The sequence below is a fragment of the Thamnophis elegans genome, chromosome 16 (assembly GCF_009769535.1).
Source record: "Thamnophis elegans isolate rThaEle1 chromosome 16, rThaEle1.pri, whole genome shotgun sequence".
In the NCBI taxonomy this organism is placed as follows: Eukaryota; Metazoa; Chordata; class Lepidosauria; order Squamata; family Colubridae; genus Thamnophis; species Thamnophis elegans.
The window spans coordinates 439,167-456,881 of record NC_045556.1 but is presented as its reverse complement, the minus strand read 5'-3'; the positions used below and the strand labels follow the sequence as shown (position 1 = coordinate 456,881).

The 17,715-nt window shown below is 48.4% G+C and overlaps 1 protein-coding gene across 1 annotated transcript; it reads left to right on the top strand.

Annotated features, from left to right (window-relative positions):
* Positions 1-67: 67 nt before the first annotated feature.
* On the top strand, positions 68-17,187 carry SLTM (SAFB like transcription modulator). The gene is given in 23 exon segments (XM_032232659.1): positions 68-255; positions 758-845; positions 1,237-1,301; positions 1,627-1,794; positions 3,533-3,580; positions 4,424-4,445; positions 5,694-6,168; positions 6,747-6,796; positions 8,350-8,459; positions 9,452-9,601; positions 10,129-10,238; positions 10,756-10,913; positions 11,552-11,643; positions 12,567-12,730; positions 13,222-13,402; positions 13,875-13,999; positions 14,180-14,350; positions 14,937-15,248; positions 15,489-15,627; positions 16,081-16,202; positions 16,204-16,239; positions 16,563-16,606; positions 16,609-17,187. Coding segments are annotated over 23 exon segments (3,063 nt in total). The 5' UTR covers positions 68-84; the 3' UTR covers positions 16,671-17,187.
* The last annotated feature ends 528 nt before the right edge of the window (positions 17,188-17,715 follow it).

The following is a 17,715-nucleotide window of genomic DNA, read 5'->3' as shown; positions in this document are numbered from 1 at the left end:
TCCTTCGCCGAGGCGCGCGCCCAGCGAGGGAGGGAGGGAGGGGGAGGGGAGCCGTATTTGTGGCCGCCGCCGAAGCGCCGCAAAATGGCCGCCGCGCCGTCTGGAGCCGCCGCCGCCGCCGCCGCCCCCGGAGTGGCCCCGCCGGAGGGAAAGCGGATCGCGGAGCTTCGCGTCATCGACCTCAAGTCGGAGCTGAAGCGCCGCAACCTGGACGCCACCGGCGTGAAGACCGTCCTCATCGCCCGCCTCAAGCAGGTGCGCCCTCAGGGAGGAGGCCGCGGGCCCAGCAGTGGCGGCCGGACAGGCGGGGAGAGGGAAGGGCGCGCCGGCTGCGGCCTGGGCCTGCGAGGAGAGCGGAGGGCCGTCCCTGCCTCGGCTCTCACCGGCCGCACGGCCGGCCGCGGCTCAGCAACGGGAGAGGCCCAGCCTGGCCTCGAGCCCCGGGCAGGCAGGGAGGCGGCCTTCCCGCCTTCCGATGGGCCTGGGCGGATTCAGGCCGAGCACGCTTCCTGCCCACCCATCCCTCTCAGCCGAGGGTTTTTCTCCTTGCTGAGCGAAGGCTCTTCGAGGTCAGAAAGTTGCTGGGAGAGTCTGGGCTGAAATTGAGCAACGTTCCCAAAGCCTCAAGGCCGCTCTTCTTCCCTTCTTCTCCCTGCCGTTAGGGATCTTCCTCCAAAAGGCATCTAACATGAACGCCACACTGTTTTAGGGGCAAAATGCAAGTTTAGAACCATCTATTGTTCTTATTTTCTATTAGGCTATTGAAGAGGAAGGAGGAGACCCTGATAATATTGAAATAGCAGTTCCGACAGACGCCCTGAATAAGAAGCCAATCAAAGGAAAAGGTTAGAACTTAAGTAAAAACTTTTCTGTTAATGATGATCAAGACCGGCTGTTTGCTTACAGAAAAATGTTTCAGAATAAGTAAAATTGCCTTCTAGGCCTAGGGTGCTAAAATGCCATCTAACTTCGTTGGCCTTGATTGGGGGGAAAATGACCACCGATAGCAATTGCACTTCTGCTTAAATGCTGCTCCACAGCGTCAGCACAGGGTCCCAAATGGACTTGCAGAAGCGCTATGGCATTGATTGAAGGGGATTGATTGAAGAACCACGTTTGTAACGCTCTCCAGAAAATTAACAAAGATTGAGCTGTTTTAAGTTCCAGTCTATTTGTTTAAAGTGTTTACCAGTATGCCATAATAAAAGATTTTAATTAGTATGTCCTGGCTTCTAGGTAAAAAGCAGGAAATTGACGAACTAAGCGGTGATGCTTCCATGGAAGATGACTCCTTGGTTAAGGTAATATTATGAGAAGCAAAGGTGGGGATTCTGAGCGTCCTTCCTCGGGAAAAGATCATTAAGAGCTTCTGATGCACATTCCTGGGTTTCCTCTGCACACTTGATAATTGCAGAGTTTAGTTTGATTTCTAAATAAATATGAGAGCTTCTAAACTGCTATCCTTGTTCTAGCAAACTATAACTGGACTGTGAATCTAAGCAGCAGTGTGATAGCAGGATATTATGAAAGCTCAGTTCAGGAAGCATAAACAGCTTCCTAATCTCCTGGAGAAACCTCACTAAATTGGCCATTTCCCTCTGCTGTGTCAAATATTCATATTGAAAGGAGTGTGAACTGGAAACCCACGATGCAAGTGATCACGATGGAAATGATGAATTGAAAGACTCTGAAGAATCTGCCGAAAATGAAGAATTCTTGAATTCTACCGTGCTGCCTCGTGCTGATAAGAAGAAATCTAATTTAAAGCAGATAGAGAAAGAGTTGGAAAATCAGGTACCCTACAAAATCCCTTAAACAGACACTATTCTTCCAATTTCCAGATAACAGAAGATGGCAGTTGTTACATGCTGTGAACTAGTAAGAAAGGCCACCAAGTCATTATTGTTTCCTCCTCCTGCAATGTTGTTGTTAGTCTTTTCTCTTGGTGATGCCTCGGAGGTCTTAGCTGAGTGCCTTTCCCAGTGTGTTCTGCTTCAAAAAGGTGACAGACCTGATTGTCACCTGGGATCTAAGGGATCATAAGCTCCAGAGGTTCTTTTACCAGGCTGACTATTTTGCACCTGCTGTCCTTCGGGATAGAGGTAACTGGCCGTGGTGATTTGGCATTAAAAGGTGAAGCATTAGATATCAGTTTGCCTTTGGCTACTGTTAGCAGGGGGCAAGGCCCAGGTTTGGCTTTATTGCTTATCAAGTAAAAGACATAAATTGTAATCTGATGGCCAGCCTTAGAATATAAATTTTATTTTTAGTCCATCAGCAGAGACAAGAAGATAAATAGACGTTTCTTGGATTCATGGGGTTTAATAGTTGATGTTCTACATTATTTCATCACACACATAAAGGTAGAAGGTAAAGGAATCCCTGCTTACTCCACTAGTAGTTGCCGACTACTAGAGGGGTGGTGCCCACCTCCATTTCAAGGCTGTTGAGTCAGCATTGTCCAAAGAGATTTCCATGGTCATGAGGCCAGCATGACATCACGGAACATGCTTACCTTCCAACCGAGGTGGTACCTGTTCATCTACTCGCATTTGCATGCTTTCGAACTGCTAGGTTGGCAGCAGCTGAGGTGAAGACGGGACCTCGTCCACTTGCATGGCACTTGAGTCTTGAGCCCTGGGCTGCCGAGGTGACAAGCCCAGCATCTTAACTGCTGAGTCACCACGCTGCCCCCATCGCACATGTTCCCCATTCCCAAATATGCATTTCATGAAAGAAAAACATGCAAGGAAGGGAAAAAATACCATGTTAGGGATCCAAGCTGAAGAAGAAATGCTCTTTTTTCTTCCTGAAGAGATGATGGCTGGAAGTCTTTTTGTCCTCTGCAGAGCTAGCAGTAGACCCTGGTGTACTTGATGATCCTGGCTCAGCATTCCTTGTGCTTTGCTCCAGCTGCAGTTTGTGAACTCCCATGTCGAAGGTTACTGTCCTTTTGAGTGACTTACATTAGTGTAGCATATGCCTAAATGGTTGTGTGGAGGTTAGCTCTTCATCACAAAAATTTGGGTGAAGGCAAGGAAAAGAAGCATAACCGTCTTCTTCTCCTTCTCTTCAGTATTGTGTTAGAGCTTGAGGAAATTCCTTGTTTAGGGTATTTTTGTGGCTCTACATTATTAGCTATAACTTAGTTTATGGGGAGACGGTGATCCATTAACTAAGCTGTCCTGCTTATTGACTTCAGTGTGCTTTGAATGAGCTCAATTTTCTGAAGTGCCGTAAACATGTCTGGAAAGAAGCCGAAAGTGGAATGTGCAGTAAGTGGAAGCTAGAGATGTTGGAGCCTCTTTGGGGGCTCATCGCTGGCTAGGCAGGGCTGCTCCTTCAGAGGAATCCCCAGGAAGAGTTGGCCAGATTTCCAGGTCTTCTTGCTTGGATGCCTTCCGGGGGACTCAGTGCAGCAGCTACTTAGAATCGGTTGTCCAAATGCAAGTTTACTATTAATGCATCGATGTTTACGTATTCCTAGTAAGCCAGCTTATTTAGTCTGCTTTGGTTTATTTCTTCCTTTTAGTGCATCGATATTCAAGATCTGGAAGATGACAATTTTGCTCCCACTCATGTAAGTTCCTAAATAGCTTTTGAAAGATTTATTGAGAAGCTGGAAGTAGCTGCGTTTAACCTACTGTAGAATAATAATATTGGCCTGTTTGAAGTCTGATATTTTGTTGCAGTATCCAAAAAGATGTGTACACCTCTGGCTTATGTCAGGTTATCTGGTGCTTCTTATGAATGGTGAAGTCACTACCTCTACGTTTGTGTAGGAGTGACTAGTAGGACAAGCCTCCGTTTCTGACGTAGAATGACACAAAACCTGGTATTTCTTTAAATATTCATTTTCTGTTGGCTTCATTTCTAGGTATGCCTGCTTTTATTGGGTCCCTCTCCCTCTTCCCCCTTCATGATCTGGAGTGCTTCTGATAAAATAAGGGTGTGATGCCAGCTTTTGTGATCATGAAATGTTGCTCACATTCTGTTGAAAAACTGAAGTGATTTAATCAGAGAAAAAGGAATGTTTGCTGATTTTCAATACCCCAAGCCTCAGTATTCACAAGGAAGTACCAGGTTGCTCAAACGCGGAACTCAGCACAGATAGACTATCTGATTTTTCTCTGAGAATTTCTTGATTGGTCACAGAAAAGTGGCAGTGCCTCTCCCAGCTGCATCATGTTATAAGTTTTGAATATCCTTTCTAGATAGTAGAAACAATGGACTAATTGCAGCTGTGATTAGACAACAAAGAAATTCAATTGCATATAGATTTTTATAAAGGGGAAAACTCTAATTGAGCACTCCATAGTGTTCAAATCGCATATCTTTGCCCCTGTAAATGAATGGCAGTTTGTTTTCTTGGTAACCCGAACTTCATTTCAGAATGTTTATTTCTTTTTTCTTTAATTGGCAGGACGGAGAAGAGAATGAGAGAGGTATGTTTTAATTTCAATAGAGTTTTGAATGTACTAACATACTTCAGGTTGCTCCCACCCTTCCCCACCCTTTGGAAATAACAAGTACCTTGGTTTGCTCCTTAAAAGTCGTCTCCATAGTAAGAGCCGTTGCCAAGGACAGTGGCTGAACCTCTGCTCGATTGGCTTTGATCCTCCCAACGTCACTGACTTCACTGGATCCGTACATACGGCCTTACTGGACAAAAGATGCTAAATTCTTTCAATTTAAGCCTTGTGGACAGGGTAAGTCTTGATGTCTACGCTGCACCTTGCACTGCAGTAACCAATAGCTGCCCAACGGAAACTAAATGCTCTACAGAATGGAATTGAAAAGCCCTTCAGACTGTGCACCATGCCCTTCCTCCATGCTCTGGCAATTGTCGTGCCCTCCTTTAAAGCTATAAATGAGAGCCATCTCCTCCGTGATACTCCTAAAAACCAAACTGGATGAAACTCTCAAGACTCCGGTGAAGAAACCCCTCTCGTGAGCTCCCTTCAGGATCTTGCAGGTTGTAGTCTAAAGGACATGATGGAATCATTGTGACTTCAACGAAAAGATGCCATCATTAAATGGACCCTTAACAGGTGCAAGCTCAGGCTCGGCCTTTCGAAGGAGTCCCACAAGGGACGAAGCCTCTTCGGGGAAAGCAAGAGTGCCGCCGGGAGTGAGCCCAACGGCAGGATTGGGGACGTTGACCGGCTGCCCTTTGGATGAAGACTGCCAATCCAGGGTGAACTTTGGCTGGCGTACATGAAGACGTGCAGCCAGTCTTTGGAAGGACAATGCAGCTGGCAGCAGGAGGCAACACCGCGTGGGTGGAGGCGTTGGGGCCTCGGAAGCGGACAGGAAGATGAAGCCCTCGATCCCTCGACGTGTAGCGGCCTTGACTTTGGCTGTTGCTGCCTCCTTAAGCCACAAAGAGCAGCAGATCTGCACCCAGAAGCCCGTAATGGAGGCCAGGCGCCTGTACTGAAGAACAGGTGTCTCCCGGACGGCATCATTGTCTGAACCCTGTTCAGGGTTGGTGTTTTTATCTAGAAAATTTGTTTACCATGAAGAATGAATGATCCTGGGTTTATATGTTAATGCCCCTTGTGTTCTTCCCTAACCTTCCATCGGTTCTAATAACTGGCTTTGTCTTTTCTAGGTCCTCTCTTCTAGCTTATGCATGTGAAAATGTTTAAACTTCTTGTTTTGCCATATTTATTCCTGTTAAATCCTCTTAGATAAAGCAGGTTCTGGTGATGGTACACAAGAAGTATCTAAAGCTCTCCGTTCAGAAGGGAGCCTAGCTGAGGCTGAACACTCGGCTGCTCAGGAAGAGATGGAAGCCAACGTGTCTCTGAAAGAAGCTGACGATGATAACATATCGGTTACAATCCAGGCCGAAGATGCCATCACCCTGGACTTTGATGGGGATGACCTTCTGGAAACAGGTAAAAATCTGAAAATTACAGATTCAGAAGCAAGCAAGTCCAAAGACGACGGGCAAGATGCCATTGCGCCGAGTTTGGAGAAAGAAGGCAAAGACTATGAGATGAGCAAGAACCATAAAGACGGTAAGAAGGAGGACGGCGCGATGGGGGAGCCCGTCAAGAAGGAAGCCCGAGAAAGCTCGAAGAAAGCAGAATCTGGAGACAAAGACAAGGACTCTTTGAAGAAAGGTCCCTCGTCCACTGGGGCCTCTGGTCAAGCAATGAGGTTTGTCTTTCTATGTCCGTTCTTTAAGGCTCTGCCAGCATTCAATAAGATCACTCTGCATTAAGGTGGTAGCAACAAGAAACTTATAATTAGTATCTTATGCTCCTGCCTGTAAAATATTTTGATGGCTGTAAGTTACCCGTGTGGTTTCTTTTTGTTTTAAAAAAAAAAAAATCAGGATCTTCGTATAAGCATTGACGAATTGACAGCATTTGATTTTTTGTTTTTTCAAATAGTCAAGTTTTAAGTAGCCTTGTGATGATAATGAACAACTCTCAGTTCTGAGAAACGCCAAAATGAAGCCAAGTCCCAGTCCTGAAATGTGGAGAAGATTACCATATATCCACTGAATAAAATTGTCAGAAAATCTAGATCTTCAGGCATCTTAGGGAGAACCTGCAAGAAGCCATGATGCGGGGAGATCACTTATCCTCCAATTGCAGTGCATTCCTGCTTTCACTCACACCTCATTCTCCTCTCTCTCCCCCCCCACCCCCTTTTAATGATTGGGTTAATAGCGTAAGATTCTCAACAAGCAAGTTCTGCTTGTTCAGTCTCTGATTTGTTCCTCCTCCTAGCTTGGCCAAGGAGTCTAAAGAAAGCAAGAGCACCTCCAAAGATGACAAAGGTAATGCGCTTCTGGGTCTGCGGAAGAAGCAGGCGCTTCTGACTTGGGGAAGGGAGCAGGGTCTCCTTGCGGGGGAAACACTCCTTCAGCTGCTTCCTTTCTGGCAGAAGGTTTGGCTGACTGTTTCTCGTTGCCTGATTTGAAAACTCTCTTGAACAGAAGGCTGCCTTTCAGTTGGGAGATTCGGCTTTGGGGGTATCTGATTTTGGGTGGGGCTCCTTATTCTTGAGAATGTAACTGATCTCTAAATTTCAAAGAACCCTGGAAAAGAAAGAAGGGATGGAGAATTAGGGGGTGACTGGCTTCCCACTTGGGGGCTTTAGTCATGCTTTCTGTTTGGTGATGCTAAGAGAAAGCCACCTTGCTAGAAAACTGATTCCAAACTGTAGGAGTTTCCTTTCTGGTGCTGAAATTGGTTTCTCTAAAGCATTGGGAACCGGGATTCTCCTGCTGAACATGATGTGTTTTCTTGACTGATGATGCAGTTATAAGCACGTGGTGCATTTTTGCTCTCTTGTATTTCCACAGTAAGAGGAGTTTGTGGAATGCAAGCAGCTAAAATAATATTAACGCTTAATATTAATGATTTCAAAAGGAGGTTTTGTATAGAAACGTTTCTTGAAGAGAGTGAAGAAATATTCTTTGTCGAGGCATGAAAAATAATGCTTTGATTGTAAAAAGTTATTGAAAGAACAATTTTAAATGTGAATTATATAAATTGTTCATATGGATGTTTAAATGGTTTGGCATATATCCTACAAGACTGAGGTCAGCCGGTTCATAATTAAAACTTACTTTGAAAAGATAAGGATATATAACAAAATAAAAGGTACCTGGCTCTTTTAAAAAAGTGGGAAGCAGTCAATTCTTCAAGCAATGTGGGAGGGGGAAGAAGAAACTGAAGCTGACAAGAAGCAGTCATGTCACAATCTAGGGCAGTGGTCCATCCCCAACCTTTCTAGCTCTATGGACCAGCGGCAGGGGGGGAGAGGGGATGGAGGGTCTTTTGTGCGTCTGTGTGTGTGCGTGCGCACTGCTTGTGCAAATGCACCTTTGCTCACCCGCCACTTGCGCAACCCAGTTCCCAATGGGCTGCAGCCCAGGGATTGGGGACCCCAATGTCTTTTGCAGTTCTAGCTGGCTTCACTGTCACTGGCTTCACGAAGCTACAAAGTAGAGTTGCCAGAGACCCCAAAGGCCGCATCCTGTACTGGCAGGCTAGAGAATTTGCCCTCTGCCTCTTCTCAGTGCCCTGGTCTGACAGCAGCTCTCTGCCATCTTGCCTGCAGTCGAGTTGTGTGCGAAGGTGGCAGGGGGGGAGTGTTTTTCCCCATGTTTTTCCTTTAAAGAAAAGCCTTATGCAGGTGGGGATTATCTGCGGTTTGGTATATCTGCTGTAGGTTGGAACTAAGCCCAAAACCTACAGTCTCATCCCTTGTTCTCTCTACACATTGCTTCTTATCAGAAGAAAACAGTTTTTGCTTCCCTTGACTTCACTGGCGATGTTTGTGTCAATTGACCTTGAAACATTTTTCTGCCGAATTTCACTGTAGGAAGTGCCAGCAGCGGGAGCAGCAGCTCCACTAAGAACTTATGGGTTAGTGGATTGTCCTCCAACACTAAAGCTGCTGATCTGAAAAACCTCTTTGGCAAGTATGGCAAGGTACGGCTCGGCTGGAGACGGGCGACTCCAATCCAAGGTTGCGCCAGAGAGCTGCGTAAACAAAGGGAAAATGTTTTGCTGACTATATTAACAGTCTACAGTGCAATACGCTATGGTGCGCTCATAGGATCCTATAACTAGTCTGATCAGCAACCCAACCCTTGTGAGAAGAGGGGCTTATTCTGTATTTGCCCAGATGAATGAACAGGCTAAAAGATGTGAGACCATGAATGGAATTGTTTTTTTGGCCGGGGGGGAGGGGGGGGGTTGGATGGTCGTTTCCCATATCCTTTGACCCATAGCTCTGGGGAAAGGGTGGGTGTGTATTTATGCTTTGTCATATACTAGGAAATGATGTTGCTCTTCCCTTCTATGGGCTGTCAGGTTTTTTTTTGGTTAAAGAAGCAGGGGCAGTCAAGGCTTAGGAAAGTATTGGCTGGAGTTTAAAATACTTTATATTTTCATTATTATGACTTCTAAGATGAAGCACATAATTTATATTGCAAAAAGGACAGCTAAGGAAAGAGAAGGGCATTCTTCCTGGGGTTCTGTTCTGTGTCTTGTGTGCTTAAGCATTTGAGGGCACAGCACATGCTAAAAGAACTATAAGAGAAGGAGCAGAGATTTCCACACCTGCACTCAGGTAGTAACACTGTGACTCTTGAGTAAACCAGAATAGCCAAGGGGCTGAGATAGTGGCCCTCTTCACCTGGCCAGGCCACCCTGTACAGCGTTTTGGCCCACCTAAACAAGCAGGCTGCTTGCAATGGGTTCCTGCCCTTAAAACTCTTTTCCCTTTTGGTAGCATTCCTACAAAAGGGGCCCAGGAAAGGTGAAGAGAGAAGGGGCGATAGAGCCCCCAAGTAGGACTGGTTTCTCCCAAATGAAGACAGGCTGCTAAAGCCCCCCTGGGGGTTCAGTTGCAGGGCCAGAGTAGCAAAATGATACCTTAATGTCAAAATGCGCTTCATGGTTGTTCTTGGCTTTTGTAGGTCCTTGCTGCAAAGGTGGTCACCAGTGCCCGAAGCCCTGGGGCAAAGTGCTACGGCATCGTGACCATGTCCTCGAGCACCGAAGTGGCAAGGTGCATTGCCCACCTTCACCGCACAGAGCTCCATGGGCAGCAGATTTCCGTTGAGAAAGTAGGTGGGATGACGCACGGCCAGAGTCTCTAGAGCGAGGAGGAGGAGGAGGAGGAGAGGAGAGTTTGATTTTAACAGCAGCCTCTGTGTGTTTCGTTCAAGAAACCTTGGGCTGCTTAGCCAGTTCTCGTGCAGGAAGCCTGCAGAATTGAGGAAAAGGGTTCCTGTCAACGGACTTGGTTTGAAAAAAAGCCTGGCGATGGGCCAGATTTGAGAAGTGGGCTAGGCAGGCCGTTAGCGGCTCAGAATCCTGTGCAAAAGTTGCAGTGGAGAAGCTCCGTTGTGGAGGACGGACCCTCTGGAGAGTGTCAGGGCTCCCTTTGGAGCCTGGTGGGGAGGCTACTCTTCCCACCCTTCCCTTAAGAGGAGAGGGAGGAGCCCCTGTCAGTCAGGTGATGGCGGGAGCGGTCGAGTTCAGTGCAGAAGGATTCTTTGGGCTTGGCGTTTAAGACTTGATGCTCCCTTTTCTTCACAACTGTGCATGCATATGAATCTCTCGTGTGTGTACATAATGCATGTCTCTACAGGTCAAAGGTGATCCTTCCAAAAAAGAACTGAAGAAAGAAAGTGATGAGAAATCTGGCTCTAGCAGGAACCCTGGAGAAAAGAAGACGACGTCGAGTGACAAAAGCAGCAAGTAAGAGCTCTGCACACCCCCAAATTTTGTTGCCTGTCTAAAGTGTTTGCAAAGAGCTAGTTGTTTGGCACGTAAAAGGTTTGGAAGCTCTGCGGGACATAACCCCCCCCAGAAAACACACAACACACACACACCCCAGCTTTGACTCTGTGGTTTCAGAAACCTGCCTTAAAGAGAATACATAACTTAGCCATATCTAACTGATTCGCCTCCCTTCAATAGCAGTTAGACTTCTATACCGCCTTCATAGGGCTTTCAGCCCTCTCTAAGCGGGTTTACAGAGTCAGCATATCGCCCCCACAGTCTGGGTCCTCATTTCACCCACCTCGGAAGGATGGAAGGCTGAGTCAACCTTGAGCCGGTGAGATTAGAACCGCTGAACTGCAGATAACAGTCAGCTGAAGTGGCCTTCAGTGCTGCACCCTAATCACTGCGCCACCTCGGCTCTTCAGATCGACTGAATTCTTCTGGAAGCAAGTTCTTCACTGTGTGTGTCCTTACTCCTATTTTTTAACAGAACTCCCTCCAAAAAGGAGGACAAGAAAGCTGATAAATCTGAGAAGAAAGAGAACAAGGACGTGAGGAAGCCCGATGGGAAGGATGAGAAGAGCGACAGTGGATCCGGCTGCACCAGCCAAGAGCCTGCTAAGACCCCCGAGGACAGGAAGCGGCCAAGTACGTCCAGGGGCTTCCTTACCTGGGAGGCTGGGGAGGGGGGCAATGGTTCTTAGTCCAAGGGTCAGCGGTCGTCCTAGGCTCTCTGTCCTGAACTGTGGGGAGGGGGATGAGGAGGGGGATGCTTGGGGAATGGAAAGTAGAGACTCAAGCCCCAAAGTCACCCAGCTGGAAGTAGGAGGGGCCTGCATGCTAAGATGCACTTGGACTGACCTTTATGAAAACATCTTGCGTGGATTTGATCGGTTACATGGGCTGGGCAGCAAGGGGCAGTTGTCGGGGAGTAGAATCTGGAGATTTGGGCACACAATTCTGAACTCTGGCTACACGCTAGTAATAAAATCATACTTTTCTCAACAAATGGAGCCAAGGATCATCTCTATTTAGAGGTTTAGGTTGTGGCTAGTCTGACACCCAAGTCTTACTCAGATTGGCCATTCTTGGCAAATTGCTCCAGATGTATTGTACTGGCCTCTCCCTCCGGTTTGGTCAAAAGGCCCACTGCTCTGGTTCCTGTTTCTAAGGAGAATACATCCAGCACGGCTGGAGAGCATCAAGCTGTTTTTCTGCAAGCAAGGCTGCAGATCCATCTGGGAATTTTTCCTTCGGTGTTAAATGTGTCTCTTTCTCTTCTAAAGGTGTAAAAAGTCCGAGTCATATGGTCATTTTAGACCAAACTAAAGGAGATCAGATTCACCCAAGGACCATAAGAAGAGGGAGATTTGACAAGGTACATAAAAATGCAACCCTCCTCGGCGAGTGACAATGAAGGGAATAGTTGCTACTTTCTAAACCTGTAGGTGGAGGTAGCAAGATTTGCCAATATATCTAAAAGAAGAATTCTGAGGTTAGTTTGAAGAGCTGGAAGGCAGAGATGGTCAAATGAGCTGCCAAAGACTTTTCCTCCCACCGGTGGGCAGGCTCACCAAGCGCTTCTCCAGCAACTGGACAGCACAACCCACAGTGCTGATGCGGAGACCCAAAACATTTCTTCTCATGAAATGCTCTTAGTGGCCAACTTGTTTTCCTTTCTGAAATTAGAGAGAGCGTGTGAGAAATGTTCTCTTTTCGACTATCTTAAATGTGAAACTTGACAAAATGGCCATTTTTAGCTCTCTATTAGAATTGTTCCAAGCCCTCAACTGAGTGCTTTGACCTCAAGAGGCATCCTGAGTATTTGAGGGTGTTTGAAGGATTTTGCATTCGAATCAGCAGCTTTGCCCAACATCAAGCTTTGCTGTTAGGATAGTTCAAAGTGAAACATTTTGCACATTTGAACTTCCAATGCATTAATCCATAGTAAGGATTTGAACAAAGGGACGCAGTGGCTAAGAAACTGGACTTGTCGATCAGAAAGGTTGGCAGTTCAAACCCCTAACGCTACATAACGGAGTGATGTCCCAACTTCTGCCAACCTAGCAATTCGAAAGCATGTAAAAAATGCAGATAGAAAAATAGGAACCACCTTTGGTGGGAAGGTAACAGTGTTCCCTGCGCCTTCGGCATTGAGTCATTGGAGAGTGCTGGCTCTTCGGCTGTGAAATGGAGATTTCAAAGTTGGGAATGACTAGCACATATGTGCGAGGGAAATCTTTACCTTTTAAGGATTTCAACAACTGTTGTTAAATCTGCATTTGTGTAACTTGTCTCCAGCCACCAATGTTAAGGAACAAAGAGCGCTTTCTTCACGATAAAATGAAGTTCAGAGACTACCGAGGCAGAAAGGACATTTTGCCTTTTGAGAAAATGAAGGAGCAACGCATGAGGGAACACATTGCGCGATTGGAACGAATACGGCGTGCTGTGGAGCTCAGGAGGTAGGCTCAGAAGTGGCTTTTCCTAAAGCGCCACAAGGACAGATGAACAACTGCCAGAAAAAGAAGAGAGTTTTTTTCCAAACCATCTTGTGTCCCGGGGGAGGGCTAGACAGCCTCCTTTTCCATTCAGGTGCAGCCTCACCTGGGACGTCTGAGGGAGTTGTAGGGACCTGATACACAGGAGGCAAGCCTGTCTCGGGGCCTCCTCTTCTGGGGTGGGGTTCGAAGTAGGAAGGTGGCGGGGGGGGGGTTTCTAAAGCATCCTATAGAATTTTCCACCTGCCAACTTTTTAAAATATGTCATGGTCAAATAACTGTTCTTTAGTATTACTTGTAATATTCATCAGGATTCCTTTATTGTTGAGATTGTTTCTCTTGGGCCTTGTTGGGTACCCAGGAGAAGAGTTGGGAACTGAAGCCTCTTCTTTTCTTGCTGTTCTGTGCACCGGGCTAATCCGGGGCGACCTCTCTCTGCGACGTCTCCTTTGCAGGCGAAGGGAAATGGCAGAGCGCGAGAGGCGGGAGCGCGAGCGGATCCGACTGCTGCGGGAGCGTGAAGAGCGGGAGCGGCTGCAGAGGGAGCGGGAACGACTGGAAATAGAGCGGCAGAAGTTGGAGCGGGAGAGGATGGAGCGGGAGCGCCTGGAGCGGGAACGCATTCGGATTGAGCAGGTGCGCTGGGGGCTCCCATTCGTCTCGTTTACCTCGGGAGCGCCTCTAATTGCGGAGCGGTGTACACAACATTTCAAACTTCTGCGAGGTGTTTGAACCTCAGGGCAAAATGGCTGTTTCGTCGCTCCAACTTTATTGGAAGTGTGCCAGCCCAGTTTGGATGTTTAGGAAGTGTCCGAACCCAAAATGAAGCTTTAGAAGAAGGAATGTGGGAGCTGCGTATCTGCCGTGCCAACTAATGAACCTTTTGCTCTCGGTGCAGATCAGCCCTCAGAAACAGTATTACCAGCTGTCCTTGCTCTGGCTTTTGGAAATCACTTCTTCTGTGCTAGTCTTGCTGCAATATGTTGGATAAAATGTGGACATTACGCGCCCCGTCCCTAAATTCAGTGCAATTTGCGAAGCTGCAGAGGTCTGAGGCCTGGTGCAGAGCCGGGGCCTCCTCTCCAATAAGCGTTTCTCTCCTGCGTAGGAGCGGCGTAAGGAGGCAGAACGGATCGCCCACGAGAGAGAAGAGCTCCGCCGCCAGCAGCAGCAGCTTCGCTACGAGCAAGAGAAAAGGAACGCCCTCAAGCGGCCTCACGATGTGGATCACCGGTGAGTGGGTGCCTGCCACAGGAGGCCTCCTTCCTGAGCAAGTCTGGACGGCACCAGCAGCCCATCTGGCTGTCCCGTGGGGTGTGGTTCGTGTAACTAGCCGAGCCCCACGCGGTTGGGCGGCTGTTTGGGTTCCCACGGGCTGTGCCCAAGAGCTCTGAGGCCTTTCTCCCCCTTTAGAAGAGACGAGACCTACTGGAACGAAAGCAAGAAGATGACTTTGGACACAGACACCCGCTTCGGCCACGGCTCTGACTACAGCCGGCAGCAGAACCGCTTTACTGACTTTGACCACCGGGAGCGGGGCCGATACCCTGAGGGTTCGGCAGTGCAGCCCTCGTCCTTTGAGAGGTGGGTGCAGAGGAGGCTCTGGGGGTTCGGAAGGCCAAATGACCTTCAGCACGGGAGGGCAGAGAACGGGCACCTCCGAGACTTCATTACACCTGGCGAAGGAACTTCAGAAAAATAGGACCTTAAAACCAGGGAAGTAGAGAGCAAACCTCTCAAGAATAGCTAGGATCCTCATGCAAAGCTTTGGCCGAACGTCTTTCTTACCATCAGATTACTTATCAGTAAGGATTATTTTACAATATATTATATTTGAATAAATATAATGCTGGTAAAATAATTGACTAAAAATTGCCTTGCAATATACACCTTGAATCCCCTTTCGCAAGGAATTGTGTATGACTTGCTGCATAAAAATTGTACAAAACGAGCACGGACCTCAGGCTTGTTATGGAGAGGCAGCTTTTGTGTAAGCCTGAACATTTTTATTGGAGGCCTGGTCTTGCGTTGCTCTTCTTCTGTGCCAGTGACGTAGCTTTGCCCGTCTGCCAGACTCCTCCGAGTTTCTGCCTTCGCTGGGCTGCTCCCCGAGGCGTCCGAGGGCCCCTTTCAGTGAACCGAGGAAGACACACTTTGCTTTTCTCATCAGGCGTGAACGATTTGTCAACCCAAGTGAGGGCAAAAAGACTCGTCCGACTGGAAGAAGGGAGGAGCCTGCGTTTGAGAGGTACCCCAAGAACTTTGATTCAAGAAGAAACGAAGCCCCCCAGCCTCGCAACGAGCTCCGAGACAGCGACAGGAGAGAAGTGAGGGGAGACCATGATGAGAGGAGGACTGTGATCATTCAGGAGAGGCCCAAGATCCCTCATGGCCGGCACCCACGGGAATCCGGCCCCAACCCCTCCCGGCAAAGCTCTTGGAAGGGGGAAGGAGGCATGAACCCCGAGAAACGGGATGCCAGGTGAGAGATGGACGGGGGCCCTGAAGGAGGTCGTTCCCTCCCCTCCTAAAGGCTACCTGTGACTGAAGCAGGGCCGGGCGCTGTGCTGAGGAGGGCTTTGGTTGGGCTCTTCTGGCACAGCCGCATCCCGCAGCTTGGGCCCAAGGACCTCCGTGGAGCAGGCCAAGGGACCGTTGCCTTCGGTTCAGCCCTTTTGGAGGCAGCTTAGAGTGCCAGGTTGACGTCTCCTTGTTTCCCCAGAGAAAGGACGGAAAGATCCGGCCGAGAGGTCTCTGGACATGCCGCGAGAGGGGCCCCTGCAGGCAGCCGCAGCGGCGCATCTGGCTATGGAAGCAGAGACACCGAGCGGGGCGTGATCGAGCGGGGCAGTGGCGGACAGGTGAGCCTCCGAATGGGCTGGCAGTGAGCAGGGCCTTGCCCGTGTTCCTCCCGCTTAGGGAGGCCGCTTCAGCAGGGATCTGGAGGCCCTCCCCTTGATATAGGCTGCCTTTCTAGCCCTCCGAGCGATCACTGCGGCCGTAGGAAACGGTCTAAACTCCTCCGTCCAAGAATTGCACGTGGATAACTATTTCCTGAAGCCAATCTTGAGTGTCAGCAGCAGCAGCAGCACCTTAAAGGCATCGTTTCTCCTGTCTCTCTGGCAGTGAAGGCCCCACTCAGCTCCTCCTCCTCCTCCAGTCATAAACCAGCCCTGGGAGACGCTGCTGCAAAGGGTTCAGTGAGGCCGGCCAGCTCTCTTCCAGGCTTTCCAAAGGGTTAGATTTGTCCCCCTGCTGCATGATGCCGTTCTGCTCTTAGATTAACCTCCCTCCCTTCCTTCCCTCCTTCCCAGCATTATAACGAAGACCGCCATGTGGTTGAGCGGCATGGCCGTGATGCCGGACCAAGGAAAGAGTGGCATGGCCCCAATTCACAGGGCAGCAGTTACCACCACGAAGCGAGGAGGATGGGAGAGCCGAACCGGAGGCGGCACGATGTCTTCTCACTCAAGGTACCTTTGATGCTGCTTCCTCCCACCCCCACCTGAAACCTTTTAGCGGTTGACAGTCAAGCGTGTGGCCCTTGGGGGCCCCCAATAAGCAAATCCTTTCAGCCGGGAAATGCTGGCAGTCCCAGCTCTTGGAAGGCTTCTTCCACGGCACGGGTTTACCCGTCACACGGTCCCTACGCACACACACCCCCAGAGGCCGCCATTTCTTTTCTTCCTCCCACAGCCGCCCTTTTTGGCACCCCTGTTGGCAGTGTCTTCAGTTTAGTCTTCAGTTTTTCATTTTTCAAAAGCTCATAGCTGTTTCTCTTTAAAATTTATTCCAGTAATTCTTCACCCATTAACAGAGTTCTACAAATTGCCGGCAGTTCCAAGCAGAGGGAAGCGGTTCTGGATTTAAGCAATTTAAGAGTGGACCTGCACGAAGATTTTGAGCCCTTTCAACCTGCTCGCTCCTTGGTCTCAAGATAACTTATTGGAAATCTCTTGTGAACAGAAAGCTTTGGATGAGAAAACTTGTCTTTTTAAATTTTCATTTTAACATAGTTGCATTTTCCTCACTTCGGAGGCATTCTAAGTAAGTTAGGCTGTTGGGTTTGGGGTAGTTCAGGATCTCTCTTGAAGAGCGCTGCTCCCTCCAACTCCAGGACCCCCCGAGCGAATGGGGAGCAAAGACATGCGCGCTGTACAGAAACCTGGTAGTTTTCATTTGCCAGCAGTAGCTCTGTAAATGTCAGGCTTGAAAATTAGGTCCTTGCCACAAAATATATGGGTAACTGAAGCTGTACATCAACCCCCCTCCCCCCCCCCTTTGCTTTTTGGTGTGTAGAACAGGATGGTGGTTTTAATTTCTGGGTATTATGTAACTATTTTTGCAGAACCTGTTACACTGAGTGGATCCTTATCCAAACCAATGTAGCTCCTTTCCAAATAAACTTCATAATCTCTATAGTACCTGCCTGGATACCTTGGTGTGTCCAATCCCGCCCTCTGATCCTCACATTTCCCTTTCTTGGGGAACTGAGCCCAGGTGGCGCAGTGGTCAGAGTGCAGTACTGCAGGCTAGGTCAGCCGACTGCTAGTTGCAGTTTGGCAGTTCAGATCTCACCGGCTCAGGGTTCACTCAGCCTGCCTTCCTTGTTGGGGCCCTATGCTGACTCTAAACCGCTTAGAGAGGACTGTAAAAAGCACTGTGAAGCGGTTTGTTTTTATTTAAGTGCTATTACTATTGGTTTAAAATTACTATTGGTAAAAATGAAAGGATGTCATACTTTCTGGAAAATGACGTAGCTAAAGGTATAAAAGCACTTTCAAAAAAGGCAGTCCACCAACAAAGCGCGATTGCCGGTTTCCTTGCAGAGATTCTGCTGCTGATTAATTGCTGTCTGCCGTTGGTCTTCCTCCTGTCCTTCTGTTTGGTTCCCCTCGGCCAGGTGGGTTTGCCTGTTCTTGCCCAGGTATGGCAGTGAAGTGCTTCTG